Source organism: Cryptomeria japonica, chromosome 3, assembly GCF_030272615.1.
Source record: "Cryptomeria japonica chromosome 3, Sugi_1.0, whole genome shotgun sequence".
Classification (NCBI taxonomy): domain Eukaryota; kingdom Viridiplantae; phylum Streptophyta; class Pinopsida; order Cupressales; family Cupressaceae; genus Cryptomeria; species Cryptomeria japonica.
In genome coordinates, this window is record NC_081407.1 from 638,275,685 (window position 1) to 638,289,708 (window position 14,024).

At 37.8% G+C, this 14,024-nt stretch overlaps 1 protein-coding gene across 4 annotated transcripts in view; it reads left to right on the forward strand.

Annotated features, from left to right (window-relative positions):
* The window catches only part of LOC131050157 (uncharacterized), a 197,481-nt gene that overhangs the window by 120,067 nt on the left and 63,390 nt on the right, over positions 1-14,024 (forward strand). For 2 of the 4 annotated variants that reach the window (XM_057984331.2, XM_057984333.2), the window contains exon 4: positions 11,639-11,806. The exons of the other annotated variants lie outside the window; for them this stretch is intronic. In XM_057984331.2, coding sequence (XP_057840314.2) covers positions 11,639-11,806 — 168 coding nt within the window. The remainder of the gene's footprint in view (positions 1-11,638; positions 11,807-14,024) is intronic. 4 annotated transcript variants of the gene reach the window in all.

The following is a 14,024-nucleotide window of genomic DNA, read 5'->3' on the forward strand; positions in this document are numbered from 1 at the left end:
TGGTGAATAAAATGATTTTTCATGCCACAATCAAACATACTAAAGTTCATCATTACATTTGACATTGGTTGATGATGAAGATGTTTGTTGTCATTATTGTAAGACATGACGAATCACATCTTGAATATGAATGGTAATATTTTTATAATGAGAATGGAGGAACTTTTCAAATATGGAAACCAATTGAATTTGTGGCTTCATTTAATGCTTGCTTCTCGCACCTAGTCAGTTGTGCTTCTTGTTAGCCTATTTCCGTGTTCTTGTAGGCTATCAGGAGTGTTAGCATTATGTTGTATGTTGTCATTGATGTCAAATCCTGTGTTTCGGATGTGGTATATTGAGCAGCAGTGCAAGATAGGTATGTATGTGATGTCGATGGACGCTTGGTGTTTTCCCGGAAGCCTTGGCTCTTCGGAAGATATGTTGCTCAGTGCTATTTTTGGGTCCCGTCTTGATCCGGAAGTCGAGGTTGTGTAACGACATTTGTATAGGGTGTGCATAGTGTTTTGGGTCCGACATTTGTAGTGTATGTAACGTGTTGATGTGCTCGATGAAGAACGTTGTGATGAGGTCTACTTCTCATTCCTTCCCACCACCAGAATGTTTAGTGTTGACCTATTTTAGGTCTCTGTCTTGGCCGACTTAGAAGATTATGTTTTTCCGGAGACAATATATATATGTGTATGATCTGGATGAGTTTGTGTGGCATTTTTAGTGAGTGGCTAATTATGTAGAAGATATGCGAGATTGAAAGGAAAAATCCAGTTGTTGTGTGAAGTGAGTTGTGGATAGTTATCGGAAGCAATTCCGGCAGTACAGAGTCTCAAATTGTGTTTCAGTGGTGGATTATCTTTTCTTTTTTTCTTCGGCAGTGAGCCTTTTTTGGGCAGTGAGCATTTTTTGCAGTGATCCATCCTTGTAAAAATCACCTTAATCGGTGTTGTTATATTGAGAATTAGCATTCTTAGTGGTTTTTCCTTTCTTGGGTTTTCCATGTAAATTCTGGTGTTCATTGTCCCTAATTTGTTATGTGCATATGCTTTCATCTATCTTAATTAACTCTGCTAATTGTTCCAGATCTGTGAATAAAGTTAGAAGAAGATTTTAATTGTCAACTGATTCACCCCCCCCTCCCCCCCCTCTCAGTTGCTCGAATATTCAACAATTGGTATCAGAGCTTTGGTTCCTTGATATAGAGCTTAACCGCTTGAGGTAGATCCTGATCCGATGGCGCATAAATTATCTATCGCTATCTTTGAAGGATCTAATTACAGTTTCTGGAAAGTAAAGATGAGAGGTTATTTGGTCTCTCTAGGTTACAACACTTGGAAGGCGGTGGAGACTAAGTATGTACAACTGGCAAATGGCCTTACTACTCCGGATGAGTTTCAAGCCTATGAAGAAAATGAAAAGGCAAGGTATGCTATCTTCAGTGTATTATCAAAAACTAAATTGACAAAAGTTATTTCCTTGAGCACTATTTATGAGGTTTGGCAGAAGCTAAAAGAAATTTATGAAGGAGATGAGAGAGTTAAATTGACAAAGAGGTTGACAGCTAAGTGAAGGTATGCAAACTTGAAGATGGAAGAATGAGAAGATATAGTAAGCTATTTTCAAAAGGTTGACAATGCAGTGAATGAAATTGGGGAGCTCGAAGGCACCTTGAGTGATGAAGACATAATTGACAAAATCTTGATGATTCTACCGCTGAGTTATAGTGATAAGATCTCAGCTATTGAAGAAACCTATGATCCGAAGAAGTTCACTAGAAAGCAGCTATTTGGTACCTTTACTACATTTGAAGTGTGAAAGTTTGGAAAGGACAAAGACAAATCAGAGACAACATTCAAAGCAACTGAAGATGATCCGGATGATGATGAAAGCTCAGATGAGATGGAAGCAAACTTTGTGAGGAAACCGAAGAAAGGCACCAACAAGTTCAAAGGTATGGTACTCTTTAAATGTTTTAGATGTGGAAAGATTGATCACATAGCTACTATATTTCATGCTAGAAGAGATAAGAATGAATGGTTGCTTGATAGTGGGTGTTCAAATCATATGATTGGTGATAAGAGTAAGTTCATAAAGCTTACAAGTTATGATGGAGGTTCTATTAGGTTCGGAGATGATCAAACAACACAAATTGTTGGGATTGGTTCAATTACTTTTGATGGAAGACACAACACTAACAAAGTCTAGTATGTGAAGGGTTTGCGTCATAATCTTTTGAGTGTTGGATAGATGTGCGAAAATGGATACAATGTTGCTTTTCAGGATAATGGATGTGAGATCCGGTGGAACGGTTATTGCAGCCGGAAGGACAAATGGAAATATGTATCAGCTAAAAGGAGCTACAAGACACCGTTTGTTATCTCAACTTGATGACAGCTGGCTATGGCATCGGAGGATGTGTCATATCAACTTTGATAATCTAGTTCAGGTTAGTTCAAGGAGTGCAATAAGAGATTTATCGAGATTGACCAAACTGGATAACAACATCTGCAAGGAATGTCAAGTAGGAAAGCAGACAAAGAGCACATTCAGAGGAAAAGAGTATTCGTCCATCGGATTACTAGATTTGGTACACATAGATCTATGTAGTCCTGACAAAACAAGGAGCTTGCAAGGTGAGAGGTATTTCATGTTATTGATTGATGATTATTCTAGAATAACTTGGGTTACATTTTTAAGAGAAAAGTCTGTGGCATTAGAGAAATTCAAGATATTCAAGGCAAAAGTTGAGAATGAGGTTGATAGGAAAATCAAGTGTTTAAGGTTTGACAGAGGAGGAGAGTTTATTTTTGATGAGTTTAATGATTTTTGTGAGAAACATGGCTTTAGAAGACAATTATCTGCCCCCCGAACACCACAACAGAATGGTCTAGTGGAAAGAATGAACCGAACTATACAAGAGACAGCTAGAACTATGATGAAAGGAGCAGGAATACTCGAAGTCTACGAGAGAGAAGCAATTCACACAACAATGTACACTCTTAACAAAATTCTATGCCGAAAGAAATATGGGAAGACATCCTATGAGCTTTGGTGTGGTAGAACTTTGACAGTGAAATATTTCAAAGTATTTGGAAGCAAGTGCTATATCCGAAGAGATGGGGATAATCTTGGAAAATTCGACAGTAGGGCAGATGAAGGCATATTCTTAGGATATTCAACAAAGAGTAAGGCATACCGGTGTGACAACAAGAGGTTGAATAAGATTGTTGAAAGTGCAAATGTGAAAGTTGATGAAAGTACTTCAAAAGACTCAGAGATATTGGCAGGATATGAATTTGATGAGTCCGACGACAGGAAAAAGGAAGAGGAAACCAGAAGTGAAGAAAAGAATGTTCAAGATGCTCCGACATCTACATCCAAAATCTCGAGATATGTTAAGAAGTATCATTCAAAAGATCAGATTATCGGAGATAAGAGTAAAGGTATTATCACAAGAAGCAAAACAACTCAAGAACAAGTTTTGTTGTGTTTACTATCTGAAACCGAGCCAAAAATAGTAGAAGAAGCTTGCAGTCATAGTTGAACTACTTGCGACTCGGCTTGACTCGCCAAGCCCTTGGGAAAAAAACTCGGCGAAAACTCGGGAAAAACTCGGAAAAACTCGGCAACTTAAAAACATGCTTAAACTTAGTAAAAAACGCATTTTTTTTGCAATTTTTAATGAGAAGATGCATCCAATGAGTCAATAAATGATAACACAAAAGAAACAAGCTGATTCTAGATATATTTAAATGCAAAGTGTCTACAAAATCGCATCCTCATGAGGAATGCTGATGGCTGGAAGCCTGAAGCAAAATAGTAAATTACTAAATAGTTTTTGTAAAACCAAAAGTAAATACATCATCACAAATTACAATTACAACTTCCTCTTCTCAGCTCTAGCAAAAACATGGGGAGAGGTAGAACTAGAGGGTCTAGACTATCTAGTCGTATAAGTCTGCTGTGGGATTGGGCGTGACTGTGCCTCCTCGCTCGGTATGGTTGATTGAGACTCATCCTCCATCCTGGATGAAGCTATGTCTCCACCTGCCTCTGGCACTGGCAATGAATCCTCATCCTCATCCTGCTCAATGTCATCCAGCCTGAAACCAAATCCACCCCCCTCCTCCATAGCCTGCCTCTCCAAATTAGTGATGTCAGTGTCGGAAAACAATGGAGGCTGCTCCTGTGATGTCCAATCACTGTAAGGATCTATATCATCCAAGTCAATTGGACCACCTTCTAGTTCCTCTACCTTCTTTACGCGGAATCGAAGATTATATTGCACGTAGACATGGTCATTGAGCCGTTTCTGCGCTAAGTTGCTCCTCTTCTTCGTGTGGATTGCTTCAAACAAGCTCCAATTGCGCTCACAATTGGATGAACTGCAAGGCTGACATAAGACTCTGAGGGCAAATTTTTTGAGATGTGGGGTGTTTCCACCCCAATTTTGCCACCAAGCATCTGCAAAATAAATAAAATGGAAAAGTTAGAAAGCAAAGAGAAAAGAGAAAACATAATTTATCAATCATTTTAGTCTTTAGATCCCAAAATCCAAATGGCAAATGTTATACATGGGGTTTGAGTGGTTCTTCCTCTCCTAGCCAGCTCTGAAGAGAATAGCTTACCCCTTCCTCCCTCATAATTTTGGAGCTCACTCACAATGAGGTCTCTCTCCTCAACATCAGGTACCATCCTCTCAATGCATGTACTGAGGCCCTCCATGACTTCTCCATTCGAATCTGAGTAAGAACCCCCGAACCTAAAACGAGGGTTGAGGAAGTACCCTGCTGCATGAATGGGTTGGTGGAGCTGATTGTTCCACCTCCTATCAACAATTTCCCAAATAGGATCAAATTTGAGCCTATCCCCCTTGTAGTAATTTTTGATAGACTCTTTGGCCCTATCCATGGCCTCATAAAGATATCCCATTGGGGTTTTATCCCCATCCACCAAGCGAAGAACTCGAACCAAGGGCTCTGACACCTACAATTGAAAAATACAAATTACAAAAAGATCAAAATTTAAATAATGAAGTTACAAATTAGTAATGAGAGACTTGAATCAAGAATAACTAAAATTTAAAAATTAAAGTTTTGAAGTAACAACCTTCACAATCTCTGCAGCCCTTTGTGCAAATTGGTTGTCAAAGACTATGCATGCGACAACCTCTCCTTCAGGCTTCTTTGAATAAGGTGAGTTAAGCCATTCTCCACTCACAAACATTTGTTTCAAAGAAGTCAATGCAGCAAGAATGCTTTGCAACGTCAAGAAAATCGTTGCAAACCTTGTGACACCAGCTCTCACCAAATCTTTCCCTTGCGTGTGTTGTCTCATCAAATTTAGGACCCAAGGGTGATTGTAGATATATTTGGTGATCCTCCTTGCATCTTCCACAACTGGAGTCACCCACTCAAGTTTTCCTATGTCCTCCAAAAGAAGGTCAAGGACATGTGCTGCACAAGGTGTCCAAAAAAGAGTGGGGTGCCTCTCTTGGAGGATTCTTCTTGCAAAAGAAGAATTTATTCTTAAGAAATATGCAACCAAGTAAAACAAAGCCCACAACAAATGAGAATATTGCTAATGCCTAAAGGTGATAATTCAAAAGGATTCTACCTGCTGACACATATGCTGCTGCATTATCTGTGATGATTTGCACCACATTCTCTACCCCCACCTCCATGATGACACGCTCCAACATTCCAGCCAATGTTTCTGCATTTTTCACCTTGTTGGAGGCATCGACAGATTTCAAGAACACTACATTGTCCTTGCAAGCGACCAAAAAATTGATGATGGTGCGGTTCTTGCCATCTGTCCACCCATCAGAAAGAATGGTGCAGCCATAATTTGCCCAATCAATTTTTTGATCCTCCATCACTTCTCTTGCCCTAGCAACTGCATTTGTGAGCAACCTGTAAGTGCAAAGTGAAATTAGGTATTAGTACACAATTTTGATTTAATAAACAAGAAATCTAAAAAATAATTAAAAATGAAATCAAGTGGACTATGTAGTAATTTACTAACCTCCCACTCAAACCCCTACGAGAAGGGGCCTTGTACCCCTTTCCTGAAACTGTCATAGCAATCACCAAATTCAACCAATAAGCATTCTCCGCCACATTGAATGCAATGTTGTTGAAGTACCAAAAATCAGCAACTGCAATGTCAGTTTTCTCATGTACCTCCTTATTCCATCCACTAGCCTCTAATGATGGTTGTCCTCTAGGTGTGTTTTTGGGCACAAAATAATCACCTATCAAACCTGATCGTTGTGATGGAAGTGGAACAGGGCCCCGGCCAGGTACTCTACTAGAGGAAGCAGAAGCAATGGGCGAGCTGATGGTCGGTTTGCGGATACGTGGGCCACGCCGAGAGCCCGCTATGCCCTCAAGTGCTTCTTCTTCCTCTTCAAGGTCAATAGAAACACCTTGAGATTCAGCTATGGCTGATCTCATGGCTAGTTTTGCCCTCTCCCTTTGCAGTTTCTTCTCTTCCCCAGCTGCAAGTAGGGCATTCATTTGTGTTTTTATTTCTTCATTGGTCCCAGGGCATGCTCTAGCATCATGCCTATCTATTCCTGCAAGGTGGTATTTGAGGCGGTTGATGCCTCCATGAAGTATTCTCTCACACTTTATGCATATAATTGACCCAGGATCGGGTCCCTCATAGGCATACCTCCATGCCCCATCTCTAGCACCTCTAGGACGGTTGCCTATAAATCCAGATGGGCATGGATCTAGTGGCCATTGCTCCCTTGCCATGATTAATGCTTACTTAACCTACACATACAAAGTGCAAAAAAAAATTAACATTTTAGTTAAACAATTTAGCACTAAGCAAACTATCTACATTAGTTTAAAAAAATTTAGACATCATTCGAAGTTTTTTTTAAAAAAAAGTAGGGTTTGAATTTTTTTTTGAAAACTAGATTCTTCAAAAAAATTGTGAAAATTCAACAAGAATTGTGTTAAATCTTGTGTAAATAAGTTAGAAATGATTTAGACTACCTAGGAATCATTTGTAATCAATCTAAATGCAACAAAAAATAAACAAATTGTTTTAAAAAAGCATAGAAAAAAAAATTAAAAAACTTACTTGGAATCTGATTTTCCCTTCAAATCCCCTTCAAATCCCCTTCAAATCCACTTGGAATCACTCAATAACCACCCCAAATCACCTTCCAAGCCTTCCAAATGAGTTTCCCCCTTCTCAGCCCAAAACATAATTGGAAAACAAAAAACAAATGAATTTTTAAGCTGTTTTCGGCTGTATTGGAAACACGGGCGAGTTTTTGTCAAAAACTCGCCAAAAACTCGGCGAGTTTCCTGGCGAGTAGAAGTCATTTCTACTCGCCAGGCCCAAAAACTCGGCGAGTTTTTGTCACTCGCCGAGTTTTCGGCGAGTATGTCATCTATGCTTGCAGTGATCAAAATTGGGTGAAGGCAATGAAAGAAGAGCTGGATCAGATTGAGAAAAATCAGACATGGGAATTAGTCAATAGACCGGAAGACAAGAATGTGATTGGAACTAAGTGGGTATTCCGAAATAAACTAGATGAAGATGGAAAGGTTGTAAGAAACAAAGCAAGGTTGGTTTGCAAAGGTTACACTCAGGTTGAAGGCATTGATTTTGATGAGACTTATGCCTTAGTTGCTCGGATGGAGGCAATCAAGATGTTCTTGGCATTTGCAGCATTTAAGGATTTCAAGGTTTATTAGATGGATGTGAAATCAACATTCTTGAATGGAGAGTTGAAAGAAGTTTATATTGAACAACCAGAAGGTTTTAGGTTGAAAGATGATCCGAACATTGTTTGCAGATTGAAGAAGGTTCTGCATGGACTAAAACAAGCCCCTAGAGCTTGGTATGGAAGGCTAGACAAGTACTTGATTGATCAAGGATTTCAGAAAGGATCGACTAACAACAATTTATATTTCAAGATTGATTCAGGCAAAGTCCTAATTGTTGTAGTATATGTTGATGATATAATCTTTGGAGGAAATGAAGTTATGTGTAGAAGATTTGCTAATGAGATGCAGAAGGAATTTGAGATGTCCATGATTGGTGAGTTAAATTTCTTCCTTGGTTTGCAAGTTGATCAGAATGATAAAAGAATTTTCATTTCTCAGTCTAAGTACATCAAGGAGTTGTTAAAGAAGTTTGGGTTGGAGAACTCCAAACTGGTGTGCACACCTATGACCACCAGATGCAAGTTAACCATAGATGATGAATCTCCTAAGGCCACGTCTCACAATTCGTACCTATTGGGATAAGTAATTTGACCTTTCAAAATATCTCATCCCCATATCTATTTACACGTGTCAGAATTTGTACCTACATATTCATTCTGTTCCAAACATACTTTGGTTGATTAATTGCCCTACTATTTGCACTATATTTATCACCCACCCATGTTACGTATAGAATGCCAATTAATTAATGAATTAATTAGGAGAGATATCATTTATAACAATTGCGAAATGGAAATGCAAGCAAGTATAGGTCAATGATTGGAGGATTGTTATATTTGACTACTACCAGACCAGATATCATGTATGTAGTTTGTTTGGCAATCAGATTTCAACAAGAACCAAAAGAATCACATGTTGTGGCAGTAAAAAGGATCTTCAAATATCTAAAAGGCACAAAATAGTTTGGTTTGTGGTATCCAAGGAACTCATATTTTACCCTAACAACTTATATAGATGCAGACTGGGCCAAAAGTGTTGATGACAGGAAAAGTACAAGTGGAGGAGCATTCTTTCTTGGCTCTCGGTTGGTTGCTTGGTTGAGTAAGAAGCAGGACTCTGTGTGTCTATCTACAACAAAAACTGAATATATTGTGGCATCTTCATGTTGCACATAAATTTTATGGATGAAGCAGACTTTGAAGGACATTGGTGTAAAGTTTGATGACCCTATCTCAGTCATGTGTGACAATACCAGTGCAATAAACATTTCAAAGAATCTGGTACAAAATTCTAGAACAAAGCATATATCTATTCGATATCACTTCGTGAGGGAAAAAGTGTTGGATAATGTATGTACCTACAAAGGAGCAGATTGCAGATATCTTCACTAAGGCATTGTGCAAAGATACTTTTAAATATCTTCGGCAGAAGTTAGGGGTATTACCCCTTCCTATTTGGATGTGCATTGGTCCAGTGAGCAACTTGCATATCTCTATCTGGACTAATGCTTGGGTGCTTCCTCCGAGGGGGAGCAGGACTAAGTTTCATAGGGGGAGTTGTGCCCGCCTTTGTCATTGTTGTCTAAGGGGGAGAAAGTATGTATATGTTTGTCGTTTTGATAGATGTTGCCATCAATGACAAAGGGGGAGATTGTTAGCATTAGATTGTATGTTGTCATTGATGTCAAATTCTGTGGTCCGGATAGGTCCGGATTTGGTATATTGAGCAATAGTGGAAGATAGGCATGTATGTGATGTCGATGGATACTTAGTGTTTTCCCGGAAGCCTTGGCTCTTCGGAAGATATGTTGCTCAGTGCTATTTTTAGGTCCGGTCTTGATCCGGAAGTCGAGGTTGTGTAACGACATTTGTATAGCGTGTGCATAATGCTTTGGGTACCGCATTGGTAGTTTATGTAACGTGTTGATGTGTTCGAAGAAGAAAGTTGTGATGATGTCTACTTCTCATTCCTTCCCACCATTGGAATGTTTAGTGTTGACCTATTTTAGGTCTCTGTCTTGGCCGACTTAGAAGATTATGTTTTTCTGGAGACACTATATATGGGTATGATCTGGATGAGTTTGTGTAGCTTTTTTAGTGAGTGCCTAATTGTGTAGAAGTTATGCGAGATTGAAAGGAAAAATCTAGTTGTTGTGTGAAGTAAGTTGTGGATAGTTATTGGAAGCAGTTCCGACAATACAAACTGTGTTTCAGTGGTGGATTATCTTTTCTATCCACCACTGAGAGTATTATATTTGAATATTTGAATTTGCCCTAATTTCTCCTTCCAAGTCTATCTATTGGGATTTGGGCTTTCATTCTCTCATTCTGAATTTGCACACATTTTGAAATGCTTTTGAAATGAACCTGAAGAGTTCTTGGTATTGTTGAGGACGGAAATCCTCTACAATTTGTTTGATTTTGGTGGTGAAAGATTCACCATAGCTGGTTATCGGTTTTCGGTCAGAGGTTTCATTGAATTGCTTGAGATTGGTGATGCGGGTTTTGATGGAAATGAAGATATTTGAGGTTTTTTTATTTGGGTTTTCAGAGTTTTGGTGTGTTTAGTGATTTTTTGGAGCACTGTTCGAGTTTTGCAAGTTTTGGATTTTTTCTTCATGCTGGCCATACATTTTCAGAAGTTTGTATTTCTTGGAGAGATCATTGTTGGCTTTTGGGTATTGGTTCCTTTCTCTTTCCTCAGCTGGGTGATGCATTTTTACATGTCATTTGAATTTTTTAGTGAGTATTTGATTTTATATGTGAGGTTGCCCCCTTGAAGGTAGTGCCCAACATTGGGATTGGCATGTGGGAGGTTTGCAGGGACATATCTGCCTTTTGTGCTCTGCAAAATCATCACCATTGACGTGTCCAGGGTTCCCAAACAGGTCTGGACCAATTTTGAGGATAATGGAAGTGATTGGAAATACTTATGTGAATCGCCCCTGGTGTTTTTGGGCACTTGGGTTGCTTAGCAGGGGTTTTAGAAGGTGTTTCAGAATTTGGAATGAGTAATCAGATAGTGTTGGTGTATTGCTGGAGTAGATTCAAAACCAGCATCAACCCTTGTTTGGAACAAGATTAGACTCTCCAAAGCTTTCAGATTATATGCTGATCACAAAATCTCAGGGAAGCTGCATACTACAGGTCTGTTTTGTTTGAAATCAATCCACTTTTGTATTATGTATTGTGATTATGATAAGACAATAACATTTTGACAACTCTATGTACTTGCTCTATCAATATGCTATGTGTTGTATGTTTTTAAATATCTTTGCAATGAGAAGCATGAATGAAATCTGAAAACCAAAGAAACATAAGCAAACTGTGCTTTCTTCATCTCCTGCCATCACTCAGATTTTGCAAAAGTCACTTCACAAAAGAAATCAGGGCTATACATTACACTTCATGACCACTTCTTGTCAACGTAACATGGGAGGCTTTTTAACTTGTATGCCTATTTCCATTAATCTGTTTTTTTATCTATTATTAAATATTTCATTCATTCTAAAGTAAAATCTTGGTAAACTTGGAACACATTGGATGGAATGAAGATGAACTTTTCCTTATAGAAAAACGATGATATATTACATCATCTGCATTGTGTTTGAAATTTACAAGATTTGTGTGCAGTTGTCTGTATTAATAGATGCATAAATAAACTTGATGTTAAATGATAGCCAATTTGCTTGAATTTATTTTGGCTATACTTCAATTGTAGGCTATTTTAACAGTGAACTTAGAGTTTTTGATTTTGTAGTCTTTTTTGAATGAAAATTTAATCTATTCAACTTCTGGCTTTAGAAGTATTCATAATGCAAATGTATTTGTGTTCAAACTTTCTATTTTCTCTCAATTTTGTTGACATTCTTTGAGATTGCATTGATGTGAATTTGAAGGTAATTTTGTTTAAGAAAATGACCAAAAACCATTATTGTTTTGGTTTACCAGGCCAGACCACCAATATTCTCAAAGATGAGCTTAATGCAGTATAATAAGTTGCCAAGTCGAATATTGCTTCCGTGGCGATTTTTCCCAAGACATGGAACAATAGCTGCAGATACAGATTTCTACCCATTTGGAACGAGGATGTTCATCTCTGGATATGGCTGGGGAGAGGTACCTTATTGCCTTTCCTAATCTAATTCTATTACAATCTACATATTAACTGATCTTCACGTATCAATAATTCAATACATGACCCATAAAATCTTTTCTTTATAATTGTTTAATATCTTTCAATGTTTCGAGCCTAAAACAAGTATCTATTAGGTCTTCAAGTCAGTCACCAAGGCCAAAAACCAAGCAAACAGTGGTTGCAGCATTGAGTCAGCCATTTGTACCAGTGTTCGGGAAACCTAATTTTTTCATTTTTTTTTATTTTGTCAATAAAGTGGCTATTCGAATTGCCACTCTTAAAAATTGATCAATTTGAGCAGCATGTGCAAAGGAAGAGTTTGGAGGTTGAAACCCCAGATAGGTTGGAGCAATAGCTGTTTTTTTGGTTTGCAGAAATGGATTTGGGTTCTGAAGACCAGAAGCAAAAACTGGTTGCAGCATTGAGTCAGCCATTTATACTGGTATTCAGGAAACCTATTTCTTTCAATTTGTTTGGTTTTGTCAATAAAGTGGCTATTCTGATTGCCACTCTTAAAAATTGATCAATTCAAGTAGCATGTGCAAAGGAAGAGGTTGGAGGTTGAAACCCCAGATAGGTCAGAGCAATAGCTGTTTTTTGGTTTTCAGAAATTTGGGCTCTGAACACCAGAAGCAGTAAAATTTGATGTACCTCTCAGGGAAGCATATGGCACTCAATAGGAATTACTGTCTGAGCAAGTGGAAGAGGCATTTTTGGAAGATGGTAAGTTGAAACAGTGGATAAAAAAAATGGTGGACCATCATCGTTGGAAATCTCGTTTTTTATTGATTTTTTCAGAAAGATGCATGGCTTGAGGAAGCCTGCTACCCATTTTAGTTCATGAAGAGTGTTTGGACCCATTGAAGCTTTAATGAGGTGTTTATGCTTGACATGTTATGGTGTTAGCGAATGTTGCACTTTGCACTATGCTCATACTCTCATGTAATACATAGTAAAATATGCACAACTGCCTATTTTTATTGGTGTTGGAGTTCATTAAAGTACTAATTGGAAATTAAACATAGAAGATAAGCCAGCTAAAAATTTCGCTAATTTAAGTATTACATGTCTTTTTCATGGAAAATGAGAACCATAATGTTAAATAACAAAATACAAGGATACACAGGAATATGTCCCTGTGTCTTCCAGGTATTCTGATCTGCTGTCACATTTTGGGGATTCAGGGATGCCTTGGAAATGTCCTCGGATTGTTCCCAATCTCCCTGCTGAACCAGGTACATCCTGGAGATGACAGTCAAATACCTTGAAAGATCCCATCCCTTGATAGTGGGCAACATTTTTTCAAAAATATGAAAAATAAAATAAAATGAAAATCTAAAAGGTATGGATTGTCCACAAGGTACCCCACAGTGCCACACCTTCAAAAATCCCTGAATCCTAAACAAAATACAACATTTAAAACATAAAAAACATCAAAACCAGTCATTTGAGATACAGGAATTAATTAAGTATTTTGTTTTGTTATTTGCATTAGTAGTCAATTCCATGCTATTGTAATACTAGAGACATTTTCAAATTTGAAATAGCAAAATAAATTCATCGGAGATACAATAGCTGATTTAAATATGGCCATTGATATCTTATAACAGTTTTCTTTCATCTCTACATCATTAAGGAGTTTTTTGACATACCCTCTTATTAAATCTCTCTCATTTGTCAAAGGAAAATGACAAACTGTATTCCCTGGTAGATTGCTGGATGTATGTCACTGTTTGTTATGGTGTCCTGATTGTAGTTTATTTCTTATTTAAAATATCCATATATTGGACTCGGCAGGTATATTACTATAAGAAATATCCTTTAGTGCCAAGTGTAAATGATAGTTTGTGATTAAAGATCAGTTATTATCAAAATTACCCCGAGTTTCCGGGACGGGGACGGTAGGGGATGGCGGGATGCGTTTCCGGGACGGCAAATTTTTTTGCCAAATTTGGGGACGGCGGGGGACGGCAAAGGGGACAGCTATATAAAATATAGGAAAAATTTAAAATATATAGGAAAATTTCAAAATTCTAAATGTTCATATGAAAACATGGATAAAGCATGCATACATACATACATTATATTCATATGAAAACAATAAAACATGGATATAGCATGTGTATGATACTATGAAAAGTTGAAAACATTTTAGAATGTAAATTCTGAACATACAACATTGTTAATACTCAATAGACA